The following is a 26691-nucleotide window of genomic DNA, read 5'->3' as shown; positions in this document are numbered from 1 at the left end:
ACTTCTCACCCTTTCTTTATTCCCAGCAACTACTTTCTACTTTAACACCGATGAAGCAGTTGCAGTCGCAGTTGCAGTCAACTTCAACTTCAACTTCAATTTTACCCTTTCTCCCCCTTCTACCCTTGAGTACCTACAAAAGTAGGCGATTTAACATTGTATCTGTATCTGTATCTGTATCAGTATGATTGTGATTGTGAATGTGATGGAGTCAGTGATTGAGTCTTACAATCGATCAATTGTCTTGTTTATAGGACATAGTCTGACGATAGTGAATGGATGATGAATGAGGTGGGAGGGATGGGGAGGGATGGGTAGGGATGGGGAGAGGAGGAGGAGGGAGGGAGGGATGACAGTGGTAGTGGTAGAAGGAAGGAATTGTTTTTTTTTCTTTGGTTGTGGTAAGGTAGGGTACTTATAAAGGAGCCAGCTGGGGGGGGGGGGGGGGGGGGGGGGGGGGGGGGGGAAGAAAAACGTAGGTAGGTATGTAGGAGGGAGTTTGATCGTTTGAATGGGTGGGTAATGGGCTGGAACTGTGGTGTTGGTGTTGATATTGGGTGCTGGGTGATATGTGCTGGGGCAGTTGGGGTAGTTGCTTAGGGGAGGTATGCTGTGCTGGAGTTTGGGTGGGAGTGGGAATGGGAATGTATAGTGAACTGACTTCTTGTAGGTAATGTATGAAACGAGCGAATATGACCTGAGGAGAAACCGACTAGACTATGGGCGAGTTGTCGTGGGGTAGGGGGATTGACAAAGGCGTGACGGGGAGACAACTCTCTCCAGGTGGGGGATCGATCCGAAGTTCTGGCAAATGTAATGAGACTGAGGGTGAAAGTAACAACTACAAGCAAAAACTTGTGTGGATGTGCTCCGAAAGAATTAGATATGGGGTTAGTAGGGGTGTTGACAGTGCTGTGGAGTTCCACTTCCATGGAGTTTAGCCCGAAGAGGCTTGATTTTGGAGGGGTAGAGAGATATAGGAGGAGACGGCCAGTATTGTCTTGGATACTGGATACTGGATATTGGATAGTAGGAGGAGAGAAAGGTAAGTCGCATGCCAGGAAACTTTCCAAAACAAATCTTGGAAATGAAACCTGGGGAAAAGGGGGCTCGCGTGAAAGAATCTCGACGGATAGCAGGATAATAAGGCCAGATACTCAGCTTTATAGACAAATTCGTCGTACGCACAGTATGCGACCTTTCAGAAGAAAATGCCCGATTCGCCATTCTCAAGAAAGCGCAATATGAACCCCCTATGGAAAAACCAACCTAACCAACGCCATGCCAGCCCAAGCACACCACACTCACTCACTCACTCATCACGCACCCCTCTACGATCTCAAAGCTCTCAATCTCTCTCCCAAGCCATCCTCCTCCACCTCCATCGGACCACTCTTCACCGGCGCAGCAGCCACCGCCTTCGCACCTTCCATTTCCTGATGTAGTTCTACGCCCGCCTCATCCGCAACCTGGTTCATCAGCCTGTCGACGTCTTCTTGCGGCGTGCCAACTGCGGTTGCGGATGTGGTGGCGTTCTCGTAGTAGCCGGTTGCGACGTCGAGGTCTTCGAATTGCGTTTCGAAGCGGTCCATTACGGCAGATATCTGGTTGTGTGGTGTTAGCTAGGGTTTCTCTTATTTGGGCTGGGATATGGATTGTAGAGGGAGGGTTCTGGATGGAATGGGTATGTATAGATGTAGATGTACGGACCTTCTCCAAGTCCATAGCTTTCATAGCCTGGTCCATTCCTTTCACTACATTCGTCATACTACCCGTAACCTGCCTCATCGTCACAGCTGTCTGCACCCGACTAGCAACCGCATCGATACGGCTTCCCAGTCTCAGTAGATTCAGGCGCTCGTTCTGTTTGCGGATTGCGTTCTGTGCGTAGATCTTTGCGATGTCATTGTGGCCCTGTTGGATTGCCTAGATAGAGTCTACTGTCAGCCTTCTATACTCTGCATGATTGGCAGTCTTTGTTTGAGGCTCGAGGCGTTGATGTATGCTCGGGATATGCGGCGGGTGGTGGGGGAGGAGGGGTAGAATGACCTTCTTCAGCTTGTCCTTCTCTGTCTTCTCGTCTTTGCTAGCTTTGGCTGCTTGTCTGTTGAGTTGTTTCGCGGTGAACTGTGCGAGGAGGTCAGTCGGTATTCTGCTATTTCTGCGGATGTGTTTGTTGTAATGGCTGGACAGATGGCATAGAGGGACATTAACCCCGCCAAGCGATAAGGACGTACCTTCAAGTTGAAGAGCGCTTTCTCGAGACCGGACATGATTGCAGTTCTGCGGGAGGGAGGGTTTCGATTGGAAGGAGGAGGATTTGTCGGAAGTTCAAAGTTGCGTGTAGAGGTTGGTATTGAAGTAAGTGAGTGGATTGTAGCCTTGCGGTCGAGAACTGGGTCGGGCTGCGGTCCGGCTTGTGACGACTTTGGGCTTGGCTCGCTCACTCGCTTCCTACGGAGACTTTAGAGGTTAGGTATGCACATAAATCTACCCCTCCATCCAAACAACATTTGAAACTCAATGCTCAATCACAGATATTTGATATCATTAATTGTAATTATTCTCTCTGTACTTCTAGTATTCTATAGATCGGAGAAACAGATCAAAATGCCACCAAAACCCAAACTCAACGTTCAGAATTTCCCTCGTCCACCCCTCCTCGAACGAACATCCCGTCATCTTCAGATTAAATGGCATGGCCAGACAATAGCTGATACGAAAGAAGCTTATTGGGTTTTAGAAACGTACCACGCACCTAGTAAATTCTCTCAGTCATTCCCATTTCAAAGAATTCAGAATACCTCTAACACAACCACCAGCCTACTACCTCCCTATCTCATCAGTCAGCGCCCCCTTAACACCAACCAAGAAATCCACATTCTGCGAGTGGAAAGGTTGGGCAACGTACTACTCCATCACACTCCCGGCCACTTCTGACTCCAAAGAAGAAGTCATCAAAGACCGAATTTGGAGTTATGAGAGTCCTACGAAGGGGTTCAAGGATTTGAAGAGTTATGTGTCGTTTTATGCGGGCCCGTGGGATTGCTATGTTGATGGGGAATTGGTGAAACCGCAGCCGGGGGATTTTTATGGTGGGTGGACGACGAGTGAGTTGGAGGGGATTATTAAGGGGGATGCGGCGACGAGGTGGATGTGATTGTATGTGATTTGAGATGAAGGGCATCCTGGAGATGGGATCTATTGCGAGCAGGGAGGAGAACTTGGTTCATTTTTGGGCTGGCAAGGGAAGTATACGATTACCGATTTTTGGGGGGGAATATCAGTCTTTTGGTGGGGACTTGCGGTCTGAGACTGTGATGGATTTTATGCGTGAATAGTCATGGCAGTCAGTATCAAATTGGAGCTACGTTTATTTTCAGAGGATGTCGGCACCAAGACTTCCGAACCCAATTAACCATTATTATCGAGAGTTACATGGTGATAGCACAAGTCTGCGTGTTCTGTACAGCTGTTCCACCTACTGCTGTTCATGTCAAAGCTAGAATAGCATTCGGAAATGTAAATAATTTCGCTTGTCGGATAACGTAAATGACATGAGAGATGAGAGAAGCTTGATACACGTGAGACTGTTTGACCATCGCTACAAATATTCTTTTGTTACTTCTCCAGAACCTAAATACTATCAATACAAGAGCTGTACCGCAGGTAAACCAATACATTCGGCTAATCATAACATACCCTTATTCCCCAGGACGCCTACCCATCCTGCCCATGTTCCGTGCTTTTCTGCAACACATTCTGTCCCATTACAATGTAGGATTATAGTGTCTCTGCTTAGAACAATGACCTAGCCTGGACATCGAAAATTTCGTTTCTCCATCCCTGGTTGGCATTCTCCTCAACAACTTCTCCGGCTCTCGCGGCCTCCTCATCCCAAAGCTTAACAACACTACCAGGCGCATAAACCCCAGCAAAGATATTACCTCTCTCACCAGCTGCACCTCTAATACCAACATTCGTGTACAAATCCGGATCCTCCTCTGGCGTCAAGCGAGTAACAATAGCCTTGATGAACGTCCTGAGATCTTGAGGATCCGAGATTCTCGTTGCGCGAAGACGTTCCCTCGCGAACAGTAGCTCACGATTGGCAGCATGGAAGAAATCCGCAATGGCTGTAGAGAGTTGTCTTTCGATGACCTTGCGGATAATAGGGCGAAGGAGAGGCTTGAAGAGCCAAGCGAGGCAAGCGAGCTTGCTCTTCCTCAAAGTATAGCTGAGATGGTGGATCTTGACTCTGACGTTCTTGAGAGTCAAGATCTTCTCGAGGCGTTCCTTGCCTATCTCGACATCGAGTTCAATGTCGATTCCTCGGTCGTCGAGCTCGAATGAGGCAATTCCTTGGTCAGCGAGGCGGATCAGGCCTTTGTGCGCGCGAAGCCAGAAACCGACTTCGTCGGCGCGGATGGACAGACCTTGGGCCTTGATAGTGACAAGGGATTTGACCGAGCTGACGGTGCGGAAGCGAGCTTTGCGGATGGAGAGATCGTTATATGTCTCGATCTTTAGACGGAAGGGAAGGAAAGAAGTGTTGTTGATGGTGCGTCCTGGTTCGAGGATGAGATTTTCGAGTAGGAGGTCGATTTCGGGAACTGATATCTCAAGACGGGGAATTGGAATGAACTGAATTGCTTGAATCAGGAGTGGGATGAAAATGGTGTGCGCGTCGGTGAACAGGTCTGGGTTGGCGACGCTGTTGGCGGGCGAAAGGATGTTCCAGATGCGTAGAGTGGTCTGGAGGAGTTTTGACACATCTTGGTCATTTATGACAGAATCAAATGTCTTCCGAGATTGTTGGAGCACAGCATCAATATCTTTGCGAAGAGGAGAGTCAGTGCCGACGTCCTTGGATTTTTCTTTCAACTCTTCAATCTTGTTGCCTGCAGACTCGAAAAAGTCAGGATCTGTGAGCATCTTCTGGATCGACGCTGCGAGCTCCTCCATGAGGTTCTCGAAGTCTGGATCTTTTTGCGAGTGCTCCATGAGCTTGTTTACACGCTTCTCCAGCTCTTTCCAAGCTTCTTTGTCTCCAAAAGAGCTGACGAGAGACCATCCATTCTTGATCGCTCGATCAAGCTCCTCGTTGGTCTCGACATCATCCTGAACAGTTTCGAGAGTGTTGTCCACAGCTCTAGAATAGACTTTGGCGTATCTCTTGATGAGAAGGCCAATAGTGGATACCGAATCGGAATAATCATTTCGCTTTCGGAGCTTGGTTACTGCAGCCTTGAGACGATAGATCAAAGTCTCACGCTGGTCACCTGTCAAGTTCTCTTTCAAACTTGCTCCCGCCTCTTTGCCAGTTTTCTTGATGCCGTTTGCAACAACATTGGTCACTTCGGCAGCTTCAGCTCCAAGATCCTCAGCTGTTGGGGCTGGACCCTCTTCGCTACCCGGATTCTTGATCGTCTCTGACTCTTCGGTCGAAGGCTCAATTTGCTTGGCAGCCTCTTCCGCGACATTCGATACAGTGTTAGCTGTATCAGCAAATACTTGTCGTCCAATTGTATTCAGATCCGAGAGGAATATTCTGAAATCGGAATTGGTCAACAAAAGACTTCCCACAGTCTTGAAGCTTTCATATGCTAAGAACCGTCAGTAAGATTTTGCATCGCACATTCTTGTGATTTACTAACCAGCTGAAGCGTCTGCTTTTGCTCTTGTTGAAGTTGCAGTTTTCACCAGATCGTCGACATCAACGTAAACCCGTGAGTGAAGCAAAAACCAAATGAAGTCCTGAATCTGATCCCCATCGTTTTTGTTGCCCAGTAGGTCAATAAACTCCTTCAGCCATTGCTTTGAGTGTTTTGTCAATTTTCTTCCGCTATCACTCAAGCCTACAGTCTCAGGGTTGAGGACGTCCGATGCCAGTAGTGTTCTCAAATTGACAATGGCCTGCTCAGTTGATGGCATGAATCCTTTCGAAAGAGCACGGAGCATTTGGTAGGTGTGCATCTTCTGATGGGCGGCTCGTTGAAGTGTAGTGTCGTCCTCATATTGAGGAAGCAACGGCTCTCTGTCGCCATTTCGTCCAGACTTCTTTCTTGATCCAAAGCAGGAAGACATTTTGATGAACTGAGGGTTTGAAAAATGCGGAGCTGTTGATCTTCCCTGGGGCCTGTCCTGGCTTATGTATGGGTCTGCCAACGGAAGCTTAATCGATGACGGGCTCAGCCCAAGCTTGTGCTCAAAAACGATGACCTGGTACCCCGCAGGACGTTCTTAGCTAAGGCAAATAGAGGCCGATGAATAGTAAACCCGAGGTCTAGAATATCTTAAGACGCGATGCATACAGTAGCCTGCGTGTTATTTCACTTCAAGAAGTCGATGCCTTGATTCCCATGTGAACTAGCCGGCTAGGTGAAAGATCGATGAGGAGGAGCTTGGGCCAGAAAACAACTACGTCAGGGGCACTCAACTGGACCCAGCAGTCTCGAGTCTGGGGAAGCGAAACGCTAGGAAACTCTTTATTCCGCCCCGCTTATCGCCATGCACTGCGCTTCTTATCGTCAGCCGCCTGATCAACTTCCCCTCCATATTTGTTCTTGAGAAGCAAAGCAGCAAGCCGGGATCAACATAGACTCCAGATATGGAACAACGAAGGGAGGAAGTTACAAGGAGACCGCTGTATGGTCAGTCGTGACATGCTGTTCGCCTATACCAATGAAAGATGTCCTAACCGTTTCCCAGTGTACGATTTGCCGCAAGATATTCTCTCAACTCTCACGCGAAAAGACGACACAGGCGACGATTCCCCTAATGGCATCTCATCATCCACGAAAGAGAACATCCCAGATACACGGGCGGAAAGTGCTGCAGGTGCAAAATCATGTTCGTTATGTGGGGTAGCATTTCACACTGTCGAGGACCAGAGGAGCCACAACCGCTCCGACTTGCATAGTTACAATCTGAAGCAGAAGATCAGTGGCGCAAAGCCGGTGACGGAGGGAGACTTTGAGAAGCTTGTTGGAGGTAGGGGATTACTGTCAAGTTTATCGTTTTTTCTAACGATGGCCAGATCTCAATGAGAGTCTGTCAGGCTCTGACTCATCAGATTCCGAGGACGGTGAAGACGGAGACGCGCGCAAGGAAACGACATTGACTGCGCTGCTGAAGAAACAAGCACAGATATCATCGAACAGTAATGATGGCAAGGAAAGTCTTGCACCAAACAAGCGGAAGCGAGGCTCAGGAAAACCTCCCATCATCTGGTTTGCATCAAGCACGCTTCCAAGCGATACATACCTGGGGGTGTATCGAGCAATATTTACAAATGCCGAACAAGAGAATGAACCGACTATTCTGGACATCGTACGACAGAAGCAATTGGCTCCTAAGCCGGCTATGAAAATCCCCATGAATCCAAGCACTGGTATCCCTCTACCAGAAGCATACAAGGAGCCACATATTTTTCTTTGCATGATAGGTGGTGGCCATTTTGCTGCTATGGTTGTCTCTCTGACACCTAAGCAGACGAGATCAACCCCAACAGGTCCAATTTCGAAGGAAGCCACTGTTTTGGCACATAAGACATTTCACAGATATACTACTCGTCGGAAGCAAGGTGGCGCTCAATCTGCAAACGACAATGCAAAAGGCGCTGCTCATTCCGCTGGTGCTGATCTGAGAAGATATAACGAGCAGGCACTTACAGAAGAAGTTCGAGCTTTACTTCAAGACTGGAAAGGAATGATCGACACTTCTGAGCTATTATTCTTCCGTGCCACAGGTAGCACCAATCGAAGAACTCTTTTCGGGCCGTATGATGGCCAAGTTCTTCGGCACAATGACCCAAGGATACGAGGGTTTCCATTCAGCACCCGACGTGCCACTCAAAACGAACTCATGCGAGCTTTTGTGGAGCTCACTCGTGTCAAAGTATTAGAAGTCGACGAAGCCGCAATAGCTGCAGCAAAACTAGCGGCAGAAGAATCTGCCAAGGCGGAAAGTGCGAAGGCTGCCAAAAAGTCAGCCCCGGTGGCTCCAAAGCTGTCAGAGGAGGAAGAGACGGCCTTGCTTCACACATCACAGCTTCAGGCTTTGATACGACGATCCAAGGTACCAGCTTTGGCTTCGTACTTCAAGAGCAATGAGATATCTCCCGATTTCGTATTCCAGCCGCCCGATGCTCAACAGCATTTTCACGCCCCAACTTCATTACATCTTGCTGCGAGTCAGAATTCTGCACCTCTAGTCACAGGTCTCCTTATCAAAGCTGGCGCTGACCCAACCGTACTTAATGGAGATGGGAAAACACCCTTTGACTTAGCTGGAGAACGAGCCACGAGAGATGCATTCCGTGTGGCGCGCTCAGAACTCGGAGAAGCCAAATGGGACTGGGAAGCCGCGCACGTCACTGTGGCAATATCACGCGCTGACGCAGACGAGCGAGATGCTCGGGAGAAGAAGGAAGAGGCCAAGAAGGAAGAAGAAAGGCGGAAAGCCGAGACAGCCCGACTCAAAGAAGAAGGTCCGAAAGTTGTCGATAACGGACCGCTTGGAAAGGCGGCTGGGAGAGGGAGGATGCTGGCACTTGGCCATGTGGCCAAAACGGCGCAGGAGAAGAGGGAGGAGGAGGCCAGGGGAATGACGCCTGAGATGCGGATGAGACTTGATAGGGAGAGGAGGGCAAGAGCTGCAGAGGAGAGGATGAAAAGGATGCAGAGCGGCAATTAGAAGAGGCCATAGGCATACCTACCAGAAATTGCGAGTCTCGAGAGTCATTTTCTCGCCCTTACGGTTACCATAGGGCTCATCTCATGTTTTATGACTCAGTAAGCATTTGGATTGACCAGCTTCTCTTGCATATCACTTTTCAAGCTCTGAACTTGGGCCGATTCGAGACTCTGATATAGCGGTTGCTAGTGTCCACAAACATTGTGAGGAATGAAAATGTATGTGAACAAGTATCCTCCTCTTATCCCCATTCAGCCAATTGATCCAGCCAAATTTCCCCTGCTGGCTTCCCTCTCGAATTTCTCCTTCGCTTTTATATCTTCCAGCTTGCGCTCATGAGCAGCCCAAGTCTTTATTTCTTCCTCCCTCAACGAACAATCCTCGAAAAACTCGGGCCGAATAGCAAGTCCTATCCCGGGATACTTCTCTTCAACCTGGAACAGAACATCCATGACTTTCGGCCTCCGGTCCCTAACAGTTACCTTCCCGAGGATAGACTCATGAAGCTCGCTCAGCGGAATCCCGTGAGAATGAGGACTTCGTCTTCTTCCTGCTACAAAAACGTTCTGGATCATGCCAACGGTTCCAACGCCGAGGAGACACCATTTATTGCCATCCAAGCCACCTGCAGTGACTAGGAAAGCAAACCATAGGAAGGCGGACAGTCCGCAGGCCAGTCGGGTTCTTCTACATGTTTGAACGACTGCACCAGCCAAATCATCCAGAGCCAGGCCAAGCCCACGCTCATTTCCTCGCACAATAAAGACATGTCTGTGACCGTTTCCACGGGTGAGAATGTAGGACTCTTTCGATCCTTCTCGACATGAGTATTTCTCCTCGCGCCATTTTCGGAGGGATCCAGTGCAGATACTGAGGATGGTACCAACCAGAGTAATCAAGACGATGGACCAGTCGCGGTGCAGTACAATGGGCACAGCGGCAATGAAAAGTTGTATGAAACAACATATGAAGAACGAGTAGAAGCAGACGTCCGTTGTGGGCTGCTTGCCCCCTTCAATGGCCTGCAAAACATCAGAATCAAGACCATGTTGAGAAGCAAAGAGACTTACATCAAATACGCTCACGATGAGGCCAGAGTCTCGTTCCCACGGCTCCATCTTCTCGTCAACAATGCGCTCGAGGTCTCTCACGAGACGTCCAAGAACCCAAGAGCTATTGCTCTTCTTATTCCGAGACGAGACGACAATCACCGAAGCAGAAACATCAGGTTTCGGCATCAGTGCCCCGTCCCCGAAAGCTGCCACCAGAGCGCTAAATGAGTGTGCAACCCAGCCAAAACTGAACGCCACGAGCGTTACTTTTCGCCCTGTCATTTGAGCTACGGCTTTCTGGATGGTGTCCCCTCCAATGAGCAGGAGTACGGAGAATATCTCGGATGGGTTTCTGAACTGAGCTTTGAATTGGTGGGAGGCGCCGTCTCGTTTGGACGTGGTGGTTGGGGTAGTGCTTGGAGTCGGAGAGCAAGATACGAATGCTATTTGTTCGTGAGCAATTAGATAAATGGCTATGTCAAGGAGATGGACAGGTGACTGTAGAAGATTTGGCATGATAAGCTGGGTTGTGGAGACTGTAGGATCTACTGTGATGTAGGGGACTCACTGAGCATACAGAGGCACAGAAACGTAAGATAATTCAACATCTGTACTGAAATGTAGAAAGACATGATGGACGACCAGCTGCTAAAGATCTGGTGGAACAAATGATGTTGTGAGGATCAGTGGGATCTAGATAACTCGCCTCAGCATAAAAAGGCATGGAGCTGTCAGAAAGCCTTGCATCTGTGCTCACTTACAAAGAGATTTGATGAATGACAGTTTCCGATTATGAGACCTGGCATCAACTCACAAGGCTTAAAATGATGCTCAGACGGAGTCTCTCAGTAGTTTGAAATGATTCAAGACCTTCCGCTGAGAACCACTGGCCTCCCTTGACGAGACATGCTACTTTGATATTCCATGGCTTCTGCTCAAGCCACATTTGCTAGCCACGAAACGCTCATTCCAATTAGTTGTTGGGCTGAAAGAAACGATTGTCAGCCCTGTTTGATGATCTGCCGCTTCCCGTGCAACGAATCAGTGTCTTGCCAAAAGCACTCAAACCAGGGCAAACATCATGAAACTGACAAGGTTTATGTGTACAAGAGAAGATAATTATATATATGATAGCTATCTTCTGTGGTGATACATTGAACGTCAAAGTCTCGATAAAAAAAAGTGAGGTCTAGGTATCGTACTGCAAAACAAATTGGCTCGCTCGCTCGCTCTCTTTCATCTCTGAAATCAAATGCTTCCCAAAACTCCATCCCAAAACTCCATCCAATGCAAACTCAGCCATGATGTGTGAATGCTTGACAATCAACGACAATTCTTCATGGCAACATACCACTGCAGCAAACCTCCCACTATGAAAGCACAACTACCCCACAAACTCGCACCGCTCGCCTGGATGCTCCCCGCCGTCGTACCCAAGTAGAACAATGCCCCAGCCAGTGTGAATCCAATAGAGCCAATCACATTCCAAAATCCCACGTGCCACTCGACGCTCAAGGGGCGCGGTGTATACCAGTTTGGCTGCGTGGTGATCATTTGTAGGACTGAGGCCGTGATGAAGAGCACACCGCCGAGTGTTGCAGGGAGAAGGTTGGCGGTATAGAAGAGCGTGATGTTGGTCAGGTCTATGACGCCGGGGAAAGCTGTGATGATAGCGAGCATGAAGATGAATGTCCCTATAGATTGAATGATAGCTGCGATGAAGCACAAGTCGCGAAAGTAGAACGTGCGTAGCTGTGGTGTGTTAGGCCAGAAAATGAATGTCGAGCTTCCATATAGAGCAGGAAGTGTCGCTGTGGTAGTTTTGGAGTTTGCTGCTGCGGAGCTTGGTGAGTGGTTGCTAGGGAGTGTTTGGCGCAGAGGAAAATCCATGGTGCTGTCTCTGAAAGGTGCGACGAGTTTGTTGATTTGGCGCTGGGCTTCTTCATCACTCTTCATCTCTATGTCGGATGTATCACCATCAACAGTAATACCTTCAATCACAGTCACTTCCGCTCCCCGATTGAGATTCAGGGCTTCCAGGATTCCTGCAAAACCGCCGAGTATGAATATCACACCGCCAATCACGCCTGTGGCTCCAGTCCAGTAAAGTTCCGAGTCGAAGATAGTGCTTGGGTTGGTGAGTGGTAGTAAGAGGAATAATCCGTTGACGATGAAGAATGCAGATCCAACTGTAAAGGTCACCCCTACCAGCCACGACATGTCTCGCCATGGAAATCGAGTGAACATTTGCTTGATGCGTTGGCTTGGGCGAATGGTTTGTTGCTTGGGAGGTTGTGCTTCGTAGAAAAGTTCCGCTGTCGAGTGCACACCGGGAGATCGTGACCTGCCATTCTGAAGGCCATCTTCAACACTCATGTTAGGCCATTTCGTTAAACTTGAGCTCCGTCGATCCTTAGAATCGTCGAAGGAGGACCTATTCGTGTGAGGTCGCAGACCGTAAGTTCTTGATTCCATTCTTGTGTATTTGGGTGAGTTTCTGGAGTTCCAGCGGTTTACTATTTTGGTAAACATGGGGACCACCGTCCCATATATAAATCCTCCTGAGATATCTGACATGGCTACGACAGGCTGATGACGGTTAGGCTGAGTACTCTGTCGATTTGACCAATGTTACAGGCTTCTTCAGGATGCACAATGCCAGGCACGACAAGGAGGTTTTGAAGATACGGGGCAAAAGTGGAAGATAGTGATCCGGTCAATGGTCGGGGATGGCACGGCTAGGACTTTACAACGTGGATCGTAGCTGATATCGAAATCTACCCATCGTCATATCAGAAACGCTGTTTCCAGAAGGAAGATTGCAAGGATACATACCTTCTAGAAGCCAATGATCGATCCCGGAATATTCTTGCACTTCCGCAAGGGCCGGGAGGATGAAATGGGGCTGAGTTGATCCCCCGGTACTGAATGCCGCAGGAACACCATCGATGGCTCCGTTGTAGCCAAGTAATATCAAATTGATGCGAGACGATGCTGAAGAGCTGCTGACAGTAGCTTGGTGAGTGGGCTGATGGCCGAACGAAAGGAATGTGATTATGGCGTAAAGCAGATTCTCAAAACGAAGAAGAAAGGATTCATTCCCCAGAAAGAACGGTGGAGACCCTCTGATGACGTCTCAAACCCTATGTATTGACTTTTTGCTAGCATAACCTTCAACAGGGTACGCCAGACGATGTAGAACATTCATCACACGCCGAGTCATGCGAACTTTTCGAACTCCATGCTGCTGGGAGTGCTGGCCGATGTCTTCTCTACGCGCTGTACGAGACTGGAGACTGAGACGTCTTTCAGCTGGGGATGGCCTGGCAGTCGTTGAAAAGCGATGTCGTCGAAACAAGAATCGCCCGATGAAGACCCGCGCCCCTGTTTCATTTTTCTCCGAGAATGAGCCGCACCTTGGGATATATTTCTGGCCATGTCTATATTCGCATCAACAGCATATAGATTGTCCGAAGGCGCTTTGAATTGTGTAGCTTGAGGGAAAGTGCATTTAGTTTGCGAAAGGGGGATTGGTGATCGAAGTCAGAATGGCTGATATCACGTGACAACATAGACGCACTACCACCAGGTCGAATCCTACTTAAGGTACATGTTGATCATTTACTGAACTGAACAAAATGTAAGTGGCTTTGGATTGTTAAGATAAGACATAATCAACGATGTGCTTCCTTTCGGGCCCAGAAGCTGCTTGTTTTTGCAAAGTCTTTCATTCGTGCCTTCCTCTGTTCAGCCTCTCCTTCCTTCCCTATACTTGTCGAAAAGCTCCATTTACTTTGCCTTTCTGTTCCATCAGAGAGCTCTTCTGAAACTCCGTACCCATGTTCAACGCCGATTGATACTTTCCAGCAACAAAAACAATGCCAAAGCCTCAGGATTATGATATCGAGCCTATGATAATCTGTGAAGTACAAGGCCGACTGATTGGGAGTGGAGCAGAAACAGCCGGAACACAAGCCCTTTGATACGATGTTCCAATAAATTATATCAAGACGGAGAGGACAAGATCAAGTAGGAACGAGGAAACAAGCCTTCCTATCAAACTAGCCCTTTGTGTGGGACCACCAGATGATAGATATCTCGAATTATGCAGAACATAAGTGGTGAGGACGAAGGTAGGAAGAGCTGTGGTTCTATAGGGTCGGTGTCGCACGTAAGTGTTTGGCAATGACTGGAAACAGAGGCGGTTGAACTGAAGAAGGATACTTTTGGAAGGAGATTTGGCATTCTACCTATTCTGCCTCGATGACCAGCTGGCATCAATATGATAAGAGTTAAGTAATGGACTGAGTGATGAGATGTTCCAAACACTTAGATATAGCTCAGTCCGAATATTTCCTTGAGATTGTTCCGATCCGGTAAAGATGAAGGAGTAAACGTTACTCCTCCTATGAAACAGCAGGAGAACATAGAAAGCAGATACAGTACTAAAGCCAAGACAATCATTCATTCATACTCTCTCTCAGCCTTGACTTGACTCGACTCGACCCTCGTTTTGCTAGCAGCACACAACTACAGACTACACCATGGGCACACAAGTGTGCATGAACGATAGAGGAAAAGCCACTGTAACCATGATTTTCCGATCCGCAGCTTCGCAGCTGCTGTGCACTCTTTCCTAGGGAGAAAACGCCACGAACCCGATCGCCAGCAGCTGTCTCGCACATGCAAATCTTGCGCCACTGCGACCTCCAGATACTATAAGGAAGGATGTCAACCACTCGCTGCGGAAGAAATGAAAAATAATGACGTCTTTACCGTCTTTATCCCCAGATTGCTATAGAGATCAGATCCTGTCCGATCGGATTAGGTTGTTTAACCATATTATATTGATGTGAGTTGAGGCGAAACACTGTTGGGGGTATCGAGTTTGCTTTGTAAAATGTGAGGCGTGGTGATGACATACTACGTGTTTTGGCTGACAAGGTGAGAGGCGAGAGGGGCAGGGTTTTACCCCGCCATACTCGTGACAGAGAAAGGGAATCAAGCAAGGAAAGGCGGAAGGTTTCCCCGTCGGAGGGGAGAGAATGTGGTCTTTTTGCAGTGTTGTGTGACATATGATCTGAAGAATGCTGCTGAATAATGCTCTAACGAACAAACTCGGGGAGTCGGGGAGGAAGTCAAGGCAGACGCATATGGAGGGTGAAAGCTGAAAGACCGGAAAGAGGAAATTGCTGACTGCAGCTCATCCGGAGTAACGGTACACAGAGAGATATTCTTGGGTGGTGGTGGTGGTGGTGATCATGGTGGGGTCGATACATTTCCTGGTGGTGTGTTGCTGCGGAGATGGTAACCGTAGAGGGGAAAACACAAGGAACTGCAGGATTTCCGACTGACTGATGCTATGGTAATCGCGGCATTGCGGTTCAAAGTTTGGTTTGCAAGGAACCAGAGGATAATATTGAATCTGATCTGCTCGGCGGGTACTTACTGCATCCTACGGGGAAACTCGGTACCTACCAGTTACCGATGGTTAAGAAGAGCACACCTTGGGGTACGGGCCAGGAGTGCTGAGATTTGCCTCTATCTCTCGAGATTGGAGGGGTTGAAAAAAGTCAAATTGCCTAGCAAAAATGCATGGTGGGGTAGATTCCAGCGAGACGACATTGTGAGTGGGGAAGATATGAAGAGTGCAAGTCGAAGACCTGCAGCATGCAGAAGTAGCGCCAGTTATGCAAGCTGCAGCACAACGCCATGCATGTAATGGGTAAGGTTGGCAGGTAGGTGGGCTTGCAGGACTCCAGTGAGCAGGAATGCCACAGCCTTTTTGAATCCAGTGGTAAAAACCTCGCCGTGTGAAGTCTATTTATTTAAGGACCAGCCGAGAGGACAGCGGATGTACTCGCTTGGTTGGGGGGAAGTTCATGGAGGTTCAGGAACAATGGTATGGCCGAACGCCGATATACACCCGTAAATTCATCTGTTGGTTTGAAATATGTTTTGGGGAGAGAAACATATCTTACAAATTCTCCGAGCCCGCGGACAAGGTATGGAAATCAATCCCGTTCCAGTGTCGTTATTGTATCAGTTCTTCGTTTGTGCTTTGAGCTTGTCTGAGTTTGGTGTCTTACGTGTCCAGGTGGTGGGAAAGGTGAGATGGGAGTTTAATTTTTTGATTTGGATCTCCTCATCACGGACATTGATGATGTTTCTGGCAGGTCAGAGACTCTTTGCCGACGGAGCAAGCGTTGAAAGCTAGGCCAGGTCTTGGTCCTTGCGATCCTTGCTGGTTTCTAGAAGGGCGATAGCGTTTGACAAATTGATACGAGCAACAAGGAGTCCGGAACTGGAGATGCATTTCATGTTGAAGTGTTGAGGATAGAAGGAGACGATAGTACTGTAGCAGGTCTTTCTCTGGCTTCTCAGCAAGTTGTTCCAGAATTTTACCATTTCCTAAGATCTGGCGTGTTGACTTTCTCAAAGTCTTCGACGCCAGGACCCGTGCGGTCTAATATTACGGGATGGGTCTCGATAAAAGCCCCTTCTCTCCACCATGTATTTCGAGAGGGGCATCCAGAAAAGATGCCAGGGGGTACAGACTCTGAAATGGACTCTATGCGGAGACGAAGCCGCTTCTCGCGCGCTCAATTCCGGTACGTAAGGTAGGTGGCTCGGTGGCCACCAGCGCAGCCCATCTGCAAGAAGAAACGACTTCTGCAAAGAAGCCTTGGCGTGGGTAACCCGCTACGGCCACATGCGAACATCAATTTTTGCATGTCCCAAAGAGGGGCATGGTGGGGTGCATATTTGGTATGACAGTACGGAGGTACGGAGGTACGGAGGTAAAGCATGGAAGCTGTTGACATGTACGAGACAGGTATTCACTGTGTCAATAGGGGCTGAAGTGGAAGGGAGGACTTGGCTGGCTGGATCCCTAGAATCCCTTCTGAAGGCTGAAAGGGCTGACGATGGTGTCGTGGTCTGGTTGCAGTGGTTATTTAAGGAAGGAAGGGCCGAAATCAAAGTCGGTTGCATATCAGCCAACACAGAATTTCCTGATGGGGACATTCCAAGCTTCTGGCCATCGGATACAAGCATGTCGGCAAAGCTGCTACAAAGCACGTGTGTTAAAATGAGAGAAGAGACCTCGTAGATGTCTCGGAGTATTACTTCAAGATATGCTCATATGAATAATAATACCTGAGAGGAGATATAGTTGTTCGGATACTCGGGTAGGTCTTGGACCTTTGCCGTGCGGAAACGCTGTGACACAGGGTGACACAGAATGTTTTGCTGGAAGATAATTTATCAGCCTTACGTATGTCATTTTGATAGTGTATGATAATGCGTAGGCTGGCTGTGGATATTTTGCCTGATCAGCAGAAGAATTTGGCATGACAGCCGGCAGTAGGTTAGTCGTTTCTGATAATAGAACTTACTTCTCAAGATTTTCCGGACTTCGTAGCGAGCGCCTTTCTTCTGAAATTATCCTGATACTCTTCGCACGGATGTATCACGGATTGAGCAACTCGTTGATCGAATCAGGAAGCAAGATATTCTTGAGCCGTTTGGTTGCTCGAGCCCCCCACGGTCTGCCATGCGACTGTTGACACTTCGGTTCCCTTTCATCCCTAAGTGGTCAGAACCTCGGGACAGCTCGTAAGGTGTCTGGTCAGAAAGGAGTCTGTCCAACAAACCAGGAATGAAGGATGCGATATTATTCAGGGACAAGCAGGATTTCCAGAACTTCGATCATCGTCCCATCCCTTGCTGAATTGGGGTTATCTGGTTGTTCTTCATCTTCTAGAAGGTAAGGCCCGTTGCCAAGAGAATGGCAATTGCCTGATATCTCGATATCTCGATATCTGTACCATGACATACCGTTCGCACGTAGTATATGCAACGGGCCATTGGGGGCTTGTATATCCCATGATGGCACCCGCACGCATATCTGGGCTAACACAGCGACCGAAAAGGCGTATTCCACCATGTATTCGAAAGGACTTTGGCATGATTTGCATCTTCTAGATGCAAGTACTCGTCATGCAGCGCCGGAGATGGCAAAGAGACACTTGAACAATAAATTGAAACGTGAAGAAGCACTCCACTTCATCTCGTCTTGCACTTGCAAAGAGAGCCAGACAAAATAAAACAGGAGGGATGATAGAAAAAGAAATGAGAAGGGCATCGAGGGCCGAGCTACTATGATTCTTTTGGCAAATAGGATACGGACTACCCGGCAACCACCCACTGGCTCACCACCGACCCAAGCTGCCCAACCCACTCCCACTCTCGCCTGCCCCATCCAATCCTACTTCCTTCCAATCGACCGAGCGTGTGTGGGACACTACTGGCATCGACTGGCACAATTGGAAGAGGCGACGACGATAGTCCGTCGATACTGAACCCTGTCGCAGGTAAGTCGAGTCCATTTCCATTCTGCCCGCGCTGCTAGGTCTGTTGGCCCATGCCATGCCCGTCCACCCATACCCTGCCCATGCCCTCCCTTCCCCTGCAACCTCCGATTTCCTTTCCACTGTCTTGCTTCCTTTCATCCTGTCCTGTCCTCTTTTCCCTCCTCTGCATCTCAGTTCCGATCTATCGATCATACATTTCGACACCTACGCCCTGCGTTTATTTGTCGTTCTACGTTGAGGGCCATTCCTTTCCCTGTGTAGTTGTGTCTGTGTCTGTCTGTCTGGGTTTTTGGTGAGTGGCTCTAAAAAGTGCTTCGCTCGGCTGAGACAAGTCGAGGAGGGAAAAAATCTCGCTCGCTCGCTCATCACTGCACTACTCGAACCTACCCGTCAACCATCCTCCCCTCCCGCCTCGCTTTCGTGGCAGGAGATTTTTCCTCGGCTGCCCGTTCTTCCCTCCCCTTCCCCCCCAACTCTATCTCTACACTTCACCAGTCTTCGCCCTCACCCTCACCCTCACCCTCACCTTCCAGCACTCGACTAATACATGCTGCGGCATTAGAAGTGCTCTTCGCGACCTTTTTGTCGTTTACGTTCCTTACTTCCCATCGAAACAGCACTGCAGGCCCCAGTTTTCGAAGCATCTCTTGATCCGAAAATATGTCTTATTACGAAAATCAGCAATGGCCAGCCACTGGGCAGCCTACGTGGGAACAGCAGACGCCGCCGGCACGATCTGGTATGTTGATGGGGGATTGCAGAGGGATGGACAGGTCAATTGACAAGAGTCGCAGGTGCTAGTTCGGCCGTTCCGCGAGAGGAGACAGGGGCATTCATGACACAAATCGAGGGTACGTCAAGGCGAGATGGGATGCAGATGGCAAAATTGTTCTGGCAGGCGCAAAGTCATGGTTTGGCTGCAAGGTGGCATTGTGCAGGATACCGACGTTGACTTTGCGCCCATCCCAGCATCATGCGCCAGCGACTTCAGGACCAGTGGGCTAACAGATTATTGCAGAGGTCGACCGTGCTATTGACAATCTGGCAAAGAGCGGAAAGATGTTCCCCAACATGCCTGGACCCGGTCGTCGCGAATCGATGCCAGTGGCTGGTGGCCCTCCGAGACCGTTCAGTGAGCAATACGGTAAGGAGCACAACACAATGAATATAGCAGCGAGCTTATACATCTATTAGACCCACGCATGGGCGGCGGTCCCCCAAGACACCACTCAGTCAGTGGCGATTTTGGAGATGCCCGCTCCTTCTCAGGTTCGAACTTGCAAAACTTCTATGCCAGCCAGCGACATGCCCCATCCCGAGGCACCAACGAGGTCGAACAAGTGATGCAGGCAAAGCGAAGGATGGCAGCCCAGCGTGAGAGAGAGCTGCGAAACTACCATCAAGAGCAGCAGTACAATCGAAGTAGGCCACCCTCTTCTGTATAACACAAATTCCGTACAACAATACCCATGCATATACCTTGTACCCAGCGGTCGCTATCCCAAAGTTCTGTCCATACTGTTCTTCCGCTCGCTTTTTGTGCTGTGTGATTGTGGATCTTTTCTGGAAACCCTCTTCCCTTTTTCCGATATCAACATTTACTGACTAGAATAAGGCGTTTCAGCTGAAATCTCAACTGTGGGAGGTAAACAACTTGACCGTACAATGAGCCCAGGTAGTGGAATGAGTGAGGAGGAGCGCCGTGAATTGATCGCTCGTCAACGCAATGCTCTTTACGGCGAGGGTGCATCTTACTCCGAAAATGGTGGCTTCGATGAGAATGGAACTCCGCGCCCAGGAACTCAAGGATCAGGGTCTCAATCTGCAACCGGCATCCGTGGCCACTCTCCATTGGCATTTGACCACTTCAATGCTCAGAACCAAGGTGAGAACCAGAGCCAAGCTCAAAGTGAACAGCCTCAGTCAGCCGTCGGCCAATCTCAAGGACAACAGCGATCCCGTGCCAACAGCACCTCATCACCATCATCGAATCCAACCAGCAGCTTCAGCCTCTTCGAGTCGGCAGCACAACAGTCAAGCCGCACGTCGACCTCGTCTCCCGGTGGATCGCCTCCTCGTCAAGGCAAAGGCCCAACCAGCTCTGGTGTTGCACCTATCGGAACTCGTCCAAGCGGTCAAGCACCAAACCCAGCCTTAAACAAACGCTCTACAACTCCTCTACCTTCGCCCCTTAGCTACGGCTTCGCTGCGAGCAGCGAGGATAATCAAGGCGAGAAGGAGGGACGAACTGCTTCTGCAGCTTCCAACTCAAACTCTCAGAATCAGCAAGATGTTGGTCTAGGATGGGGATCTAAGAGCGGTGTCTGGGGCAAGAACTCTTCACTCGGCGTGCAGGCTTCGGTTTGGGGTTAAGGGGAATTCATTAATGGAGCAGAGTTTGTGGATGATTTAAAATGGGGCGGATCAATTCGGTGTTTGGCAAATGCATATATTGCTGATGGGCAAATTCATGGGGATGGCGGTTCGGCGTAGTGGCCAGTTTGAGTTGGATTTGCTTGTGGGTGACACTATCCATGTTTCACCGGACATAGGATGTCACCTGTGGGTATCAGGTTCAAACATCGGTCATCGGATTTTGTTTGGGTGTTTCTCGTTTTTGCCTTGCATTGGTGGAGCGTTGGGCTTTCGATATCCTCTCCTCTATCGGTGTGTTTGCTCTGCCTTTTTATGTATCGGAGAACGGGTTACTCGGGACCATAGCGATGGAGGGGCTTTCCGAGGGAAGAAAGGCAGTCAGGGGGTGTCGGTATTATGGAATACGTTTGCTCGCCCAAATCGATCACCAAAAAGTACAGTTTTGAGCCAAGAGGAATCAGCATATCTGGCAGGCGTGCTTGCTTCATTTTTTCCCTCGGGGTTGTCGTATCGTTGGGTTTCGGTCGTGGATTGTTTTCCTGGCATTGCGCGCGCGTGGCTTTCATCTATCTCTTCGCTCGGGTGTGGGAATGGTGGGAAATGGAATTGGGAATTGCTCTGCTTGCTTGCTTTCTTGGCTTGATTGATGGATGGATGGATCGTTAGGAATCTTTTTGCGCGTTGTATGGAATTGGCTGGGGGGCTAAGGGTTTGCAAACTGCTTTTTTGTGTGTAATTAGGTATAGGGACGAATAACACCTGGTAATAATGGGACAATCGGTTGGGTTGGGGCGTCTAAATCTCTCTGCTTCCTACCTTTGTACCCTCTTCTCACTTTGACAATGATATCTCTCTGTGCGTTTCAAAACTGATCTTTCAGATTATATGAAGGAGGGTAGAGCTGCACTGAACCGGGATGTGCGAGGCTGGTAGTTGTGTCGCTTCCTTTATTATGTTACAGGATCCACATCATCCGATGTCACTGCTCTTGTTCCCATTTCTTGTGACCCCCTCCTTTCTCGCAGATACATACACGTCAATATCATACATCTTAAGTTTCTCAGGGCCAAACGAAGATGTATTCATAACCTATTCAACTAGGCGTGCCATCTTGCCTTCACGCACAGCTAGTTAGTTCTCCTATTCAGCCCCGAATCCAAATCAAGTCATATCCAAATATGCGCCTCTTTGTCCAAGACCTCCCAATCCCACCCACTGTATACTCACTCTCTGAGAGATGATGAGCTCCCGATCGGTGACCATGGAAGGAACCGCAAATACTGTGCGTTTTATATATAACCTTGGCGATCTTACTACTCATACATTGACTATTGCTGGAAGTTTAGATAAGGCTGTTCTTCCGCTGTTGTTGTTGTTGTTTCCGCTTTGAAGCAGCGGTCTCGCTTAGGGCTCCCCTGTTGTGGGGATAGAATGGAACGGAGTTGATTTTACCTTATCTCTTTCTTCACCTCATAGAAGTTTTATTGTCGAGGGTGATCATGAGACTGAGACTGGGACGAGGTTGAGTTGGGGTTTGGAGCTCGAGAAAGTATTGGTTAGGTATAGTCCATGTTGTAGGTATGGCTTGAACGTTTAATGGGGGGTTTTGATCTTTTGGGATTTTTTTTTTTGCTGGTTGGTATTTCATGGTACTTTTGTACATTTGTACCTGGATGGAGTTCTTGGTTTCGCAGTAGGTAATGTGTTTTTTGCTTGCTAGAAATCATGGTGGTATAATACTATCCAACTCAGTCCGACCCCGAAACGCCATCCAACCTGTCCCTGTTCAAGTCCCTGTTCATGTCCCTGTCCCTATTCCTGTTCCCGAGTTAATCACTCCTACGAGGAGGATTGTGGTTTGGTCTACCTCGCTTGCTATGTACAATTCGTCTCGTTCTCTTTCTGTATCCCTCTCACAGTAGAGGCATCCTCTTAAGATTGCATCTGCATCTCTCATATGCCAGGACAGCAATCCAGAAAACGCTCATACCTTCCCCGTCCCCATTCTTCTCTCATCGTCAAAATACCTCTCCCCACCATCACCACCCTCCCTCTCCAACACCACCAACCGCGCCATCTGCGCCGCGGCCGCCATCTCTTCCTCTCTCATCTCCCTCACCCAAAGCACCCTCGCATAACCCCTAACACACATCGCCCCCACAAGCTGCAACACCGTCGCCACCACCACTCCCGCCCCCAACATCAATTGTCCCAGATACACCGTCCGCATGCAGCTCTCGGGGGTGAAGTCCGACTGGCTGAGGTATTCGCTGTGCGGGGAGCGCATGGGCGCGAGTGCGTAGAGGAGGCTCATGTCGTCTGAGTTTGGGCTGGGGTGGTTGAATGATGAGGCAGGGTTGGTGAGCGAGGGGAGTTGTTGGTCGGATGAGGAGGAGGAGCTGGAGAAGGCGGTGGAGGGGTTGAGGGTGTTGGTCGGGGAGCAGATGGAGGAGGAGAAGGAGGTTATGGTTAGGAGGAGGAGGAAGCGGGGGATGGTGGAGAGGAGCGTGTCGAGGATTAGGTAGTTGGCGAAGATGGCTACCGAGGGTGCGTGTTGCTGGAGGGGGTGGAATGTTAGCGGTTATCATCCTTTAATGTTTCCAAATCATCTTGCACATAGCTGCTCTGTGTACAATATGCTCCCAGAAATATAGTTCTGCAAAGTGTAGGGAAGTGGAAGAAATAAGTCGTGATCCGATAAGAGGAAGAAGACATACCCTCAAAGCCCCGATAAATCCAAAGACACTCAGCAAATTCGCAAAATGCAGATACCATCCAAAATTATTGGCTAGATGATATGGATCATCTGGTAACTGGTAGAAGAACAGTGCAGAGAGGACATTGCTGGCTAAGGTTGCGAGGGCGACTATTAAGGTTATTGTCCTGTTTCAGTTGTGTGGTTAGCATTTGTAGGTTTTTGATATGCATGACTGAGAGCTTGGGGAGCTTGGAGCTTGGATGGACGGTTGCTTGAGGGCGAGAGGTGAGAGTTTCGTTTATTTTTTTGTTAGGGATACGTCGTTTGGAACAGACTTTGCAGTGTGAAGTATACAGTGGCTTGGCCTTTCTGAATGAGAGATACATACCTTGTGCCTGAGTACGGTACCATCTTGAGATACATCTTGGAATCCAGGAGGGTCTTCCAGCCCCTAGCTCAGCTTTCGAAATGCTTCTTGATGGATGTTACGAAGCCAAGAGGTCAAGGTAACACAGGAAACCCCACGTCTCGTTTCCTCGTGTGAGATTCAAGCAGTCAGACGACGTCACGGAGCTGTTGTGTTGTGTTATGTGGTTGTATCGCACTCTCCTTATCGAGCTGTGGTTATCGAGCCGAGAGTTCCGGAGCTCTCAAGAAAAACAAAATAATAGCACGAAAACGAGAACAAGGAACCCGATTGTCAAAACCTGGGTTGTATTCGAGGGCAGTGACTTTTGATCACTAGGGAACAGGTAACGAGTGTGAGGGAGAGGGCAAGCTTTTGTATATATTTCTAGCTGTGGAGGTAGGGAGGGGAGAGGAGCGTGTGCTGGATTAGACATGAATGGATGTTGATTTCTAAGGTTGTTTGTTCGCGGGCACATGATGACGTGCCGGGAGCCGTGCTGCAAGAGCTGGACGGCAGTAGTAGTCAGACGCGAGCGAGGCTAAGAGGGGATGCATTTTTCGCGCTCCGAGAATGCCGGACGAGGCTACCAGATTGTGCGAGTCTACCTTTCATGGATCCATTGATTTTCCATTTTCGATTTTCGGACTTGAGGGTTCTTATGGCGGACGAATCGGAGGGGCATCGGTGGTTGAGATGGGACATTTGAATGCGTGGTGCGCTGGGATGGGCATGCAGATGTCAAAATGGCCTGAGATTTGGAGGGGATAGGACAAGTGTGACGATCACAGCACTTAACGTGCCTGGTTACATTTGAAGTAGTGCAGGACTCGACGGTGAGGAGGAAAAGACAAGACGTGTGGGGATGGGGATCTCGGGATGTACCTATGCAGGTAGCCGAAGTGTCGTGTGAGGCTGACTCAGATATGAGGTCGAGGAACGGCAATGGAATGCTGGATAGTAGTTTGTGGGGTGGAGAAGGACAAGAGCGGCTAAGATGCAGATCTTAGGTCTGGATCTGATATCTATGACTTTAGGGCTGCTTAGTTATAGAGATATCGACGAGGTGGAAGTGGATGATGCATGTGAAGTCCCGGATCGATGACGGTGTCTGTTGACTTGGTGTCCGCGGCTTCCATGAATCCGCGGGAGAGGGGAGAGCGACAGGAAGAGCGGTAGCCCTTTGTGAAAGGCAGACATGTTATCATCATCATTTCGTGTTGTATTGTTTTGAACGATACGTTAATCACGAAGAAAACGAAGGGTAAGAAGGCCAAGCTTGGCATTGAGAATCTCGCCCTAGTGCAGGGAGAGACATACCTCCGTAACCTACATCGCTTCACTCACACTGAAATTTTCGATGGGGGCTCTTCCGAGAAGCTGTTAAAGCGATGTTAGCTGAATATTCAAGTGCGTGTAGTATCTGCCGGGCCTGGAATGGACTCTTTGCTAGTTGACTCGAGTACCTTGACATAGCTCTCCACTGTAGTGCAAGTCTGGCCCAGGGCAAGGAGTGATTTCGGACACCCATATCCTTCCAACTACCTCCATGATCAATCAACCAGGCTTCATTGACAATACGTCCAGTCCAAGAATGCAGTAATTCAGCCACTTCAAACACAACGAGTCTAGACTACTGCTGTATCGCCTATCGAAACCTTCCTAGCATTCCATCTCAGAAACAAGGTCTCGGGATCAGTAATACGATATGGTTATTTATGCCCAGCGCGTCCGCACACTATATTTCAATACTAAAAATCAGATAAAGTGGTATGGCGATCGCGACAAACGGATGCAGTCTCCCATTTGTTGGCTCTTGGTATCTCCGAATCCCATCATTGACTCCCTCGTCCCGTCAAACAAGCTATTTTCCACTTAGGTCCGTCTCAAGATGAGCCGTAAATTTGGCGTGCGCGAGACTCTTGACCTCTAGAAATTCAAAGGTCACCCAGATATCCAGCCTTCCGACTATTCTTAGGTTTTGCCTTTCAACTAGAATATCAAATGGACATGCCTCCAGTCCGACGATGAGGATGAGGGGTGGCTCGACTTTTGAAGGCCTGAAAGGAAAGCAGACTGCCAAGCCTTTCAGATGCAGCGGATGTGGCGTCGGTCTCCGGCCAATGGCCCCGGTCTAGCAGCGGTTGGCTTGTCTTTTGCTCTGATATCCCGCGTTCAAAGCTGGCCGTTTTCCCGAATAATGTTCGACTGATGGTAGAAATCGCCTAATCGAGTGCTATATGAATTGCCTGCGTGTGCGTGGGCATAACACGTATTTGTTCAGTTTCATCAATTTTGCTTGGTGGATTGCTGCTCAATAAAGACCGTGGCTTTATTGGGCCAGGGTGGGCCAGGGCCAGAAAGCGGTGCTTCAGGGTTCCCGTGGCCTATGCGGGGTAGCTTCCGGTGGGTACGGTACGGTGCTTCATTTATTATTATTTCCCTAACAGCCTCCCCTGGTTTTGACTCGATTCGGAAATGAGGATTTGAACTCCCGTCTGCTGCTCGAGTTTCATTTTAATACTCGGGGACAAATGAATCGGGTAGGTACGTCAGCTGCGAGAACATCAGACGACGAAAGCTTCGTCTATGGAGTGATAAGAGATGTTCAGGGTGGCTGCTCAACCGCGAAACGGTTTCGTCTCAGGCGGCAACTCGGCTGCTGGGAAGGAATTAAGGATTGAAAAGGGGGGAAGGCCGATGTAGGGGTCCGCAATCTGATAGATACTTGTCTGGAGTATGGTAACTTTGGTATGATCAACCTGACCCTGACTGAGACTGCCGACCCGGCGATTAAATATAGATTCGAGTACGAGGAGGATTTCAGACGGTCTATCTGGGTCGAATCCATCTGGTTGGTACGATGGAAGGTATTTCAGGGCCCCCCAAGGCTGAAAGGTAGCATCTGTAACTGTATGGTCGTATGGCATAGTGTAGTAAGCACCGTGTCGGGTCAGACTGGAGGGAAGATTCAGTTTCCGTCTCATCTGACTTGAGTCAGCGGTGCTGCGGACCTGTGGTCTTGAGCAAGCGACTTAGGAAGGTGTGAAGTAGTAAAACAAAGGTACGAAGGCGAGATATATATCT

The 26691-nt window shown here is 49.0% G+C and overlaps 9 protein-coding genes across 9 annotated transcripts; 4 read left to right on the top strand and 5 right to left on the bottom strand.

Moving 5' to 3' along the window:
- Window positions 1–1331: 1331 nt before the first annotated feature.
- On the bottom strand, window positions 1332–2273 carry DID2 (Vacuolar-sorting protein SNF7; the record flags this gene model as incomplete). The annotated part of the gene is made up of 4 exons (XM_058497728.1): window positions 1332–1604; window positions 1711–1926; window positions 2050–2127; window positions 2238–2273. 4 exons carry the CDS (start codon window positions 2271–2273, stop codon window positions 1332–1334), a joined length of 603 nt encoding a protein of 200 aa, XP_058352455.1.
- Window positions 2274–2512: 239 nt separating this feature from the next.
- Window positions 2513–3337, top strand: ONS95_004367 (uncharacterized protein). The gene is made up of 2 exons (XM_058497727.1): window positions 2513–2761; window positions 2823–3337. Exons 1-2 carry the CDS (start codon window positions 2524–2526, stop codon window positions 3158–3160), a joined length of 576 nt encoding a protein of 191 aa, XP_058352454.1. The 5' UTR covers window positions 2513–2523; the 3' UTR covers window positions 3161–3337.
- A 461-nt stretch (window positions 3338–3798) lies between these two features.
- ONS95_004366 (uncharacterized protein) lies at window positions 3799–6087 on the bottom strand (the record flags this gene model as incomplete). Its single annotated transcript, XM_058497726.1, has 2 exons — window positions 3799–5606; window positions 5658–6087. 2 exons carry the CDS (start codon window positions 6085–6087, stop codon window positions 3799–3801), a joined length of 2238 nt encoding a protein of 745 aa, XP_058352453.1.
- Window positions 5663–8924, top strand: ONS95_004365 (uncharacterized protein). Its single transcript, XM_058497725.1, has 3 exons — window positions 5663–6653; window positions 6712–6993; window positions 7040–8924. Exons 1-3 carry the CDS (start codon window positions 6611–6613, stop codon window positions 8695–8697), a joined length of 1983 nt encoding a protein of 660 aa, XP_058352452.1. The 5' UTR covers window positions 5663–6610; the 3' UTR covers window positions 8698–8924.
- A 24-nt stretch (window positions 8925–8948) lies between these two features.
- Window positions 8949–10265, bottom strand: ONS95_004364 (uncharacterized protein; the record flags this gene model as incomplete). Its single annotated transcript, XM_058497724.1, has 2 exons — window positions 8949–9719; window positions 9768–10265. The coding sequence occupies 2 exons, from the start codon at window positions 10263–10265 to the stop codon at window positions 8949–8951; spliced, it is 1269 nt and encodes a 422-aa protein (XP_058352451.1).
- Window positions 10266–11072: 807 nt separating this feature from the next.
- On the bottom strand, window positions 11073–12224 carry ONS95_004363 (uncharacterized protein; the record flags this gene model as incomplete). The annotated part of the gene is made up of 1 exon (XM_058497723.1): window positions 11073–12224. One exon carries the CDS (start codon window positions 12222–12224, stop codon window positions 11073–11075), a length of 1152 nt encoding a protein of 383 aa, XP_058352450.1.
- Window positions 12225–16461: 4237 nt separating this feature from the next.
- ONS95_004362 (uncharacterized protein) lies at window positions 16462–16860 on the top strand (the record flags this gene model as incomplete). The annotated part of the gene is made up of 1 exon (XM_058497722.1): window positions 16462–16860. One exon carries the CDS (start codon window positions 16462–16464, stop codon window positions 16858–16860), a length of 399 nt encoding a protein of 132 aa, XP_058352449.1.
- Window positions 16861–17901: 1041 nt separating this feature from the next.
- Window positions 17902–21275, top strand: ONS95_015027 (uncharacterized protein). The gene is made up of 6 exons (XM_058508710.1): window positions 17902–18124; window positions 18687–18863; window positions 18919–18975; window positions 19143–19268; window positions 19319–19546; window positions 19740–21275. Exons 2-6 carry the CDS (start codon window positions 18785–18787, stop codon window positions 20495–20497), a joined length of 1248 nt encoding a protein of 415 aa, XP_058352448.1. The 5' UTR covers window positions 17902–18124; window positions 18687–18784; the 3' UTR covers window positions 20498–21275.
- Window positions 21276–22484: 1209 nt separating this feature from the next.
- ONS95_004361 (uncharacterized protein) lies at window positions 22485–23621 on the bottom strand (the record flags this gene model as incomplete). Its single annotated transcript, XM_058497721.1, has 3 exons — window positions 22485–23057; window positions 23218–23383; window positions 23587–23621. The coding sequence occupies 3 exons, from the start codon at window positions 23619–23621 to the stop codon at window positions 22485–22487; spliced, it is 774 nt and encodes a 257-aa protein (XP_058352447.1).
- Between the last annotated feature and the right edge of the window lie 3070 nt (window positions 23622–26691).

This window comes from Cadophora gregata (assembly GCF_030347475.1).
Source record: "Cadophora gregata isolate MNR1 chromosome Unknown scaffold_14, whole genome shotgun sequence".
In the NCBI taxonomy this organism is placed as follows: Eukaryota; Fungi; Ascomycota; class Leotiomycetes; order Helotiales; family Ploettnerulaceae; genus Cadophora; species Cadophora gregata.
This window is presented reverse-complemented; position numbering and strand designations above follow the sequence as displayed.

What these genes read in the sequence shown, in the direction of transcription:
- ONS95_015027 (XM_058508710.1), top strand. Translation starts at nt 18,785, where the DNA reads ATGTCTTATTACGAAAATCAGCAATGGCCAGCCACTGGGCAGCCTACG. An exon ending in ATTCATGACACAAATCGAGG is followed by an intron (nt 18,976 to 19,142) that starts GTACGTCAAGGC and finishes AGATTATTGCAG; the next exon opens with AGGTCGACCGTGCTATTGAC. An exon ending in ACCGTTCAGTGAGCAATACG is followed by an intron (nt 19,269 to 19,318) that starts GTAAGGAGCACA and finishes TACATCTATTAG; the next exon opens with ACCCACGCATGGGCGGCGGT.
- ONS95_004367 (XM_058497727.1), top strand. Translation starts at nt 2,524, where the DNA reads ATGCTCAATCACAGATATTTGATATCATTAATTGTAATTATTCTCTCT. An exon ending in AGAAACGTACCACGCACCTA is followed by an intron (nt 2,762 to 2,822) that starts GTAAATTCTCTC and finishes CACAACCACCAG; the next exon opens with CCTACTACCTCCCTATCTCA.
- ONS95_004365 (XM_058497725.1), top strand. Translation starts at nt 6,611, where the DNA reads ATGGAACAACGAAGGGAGGAAGTTACAAGGAGACCGCTGTATG. An exon ending in TACAAGGAGACCGCTGTATG is followed by an intron (nt 6,654 to 6,711) that starts GTCAGTCGTGAC and finishes ACCGTTTCCCAG; the next exon opens with TGTACGATTTGCCGCAAGAT. An exon ending in CTTTGAGAAGCTTGTTGGAG is followed by an intron (nt 6,994 to 7,039) that starts GTAGGGGATTAC and finishes AACGATGGCCAG; the next exon opens with ATCTCAATGAGAGTCTGTCA.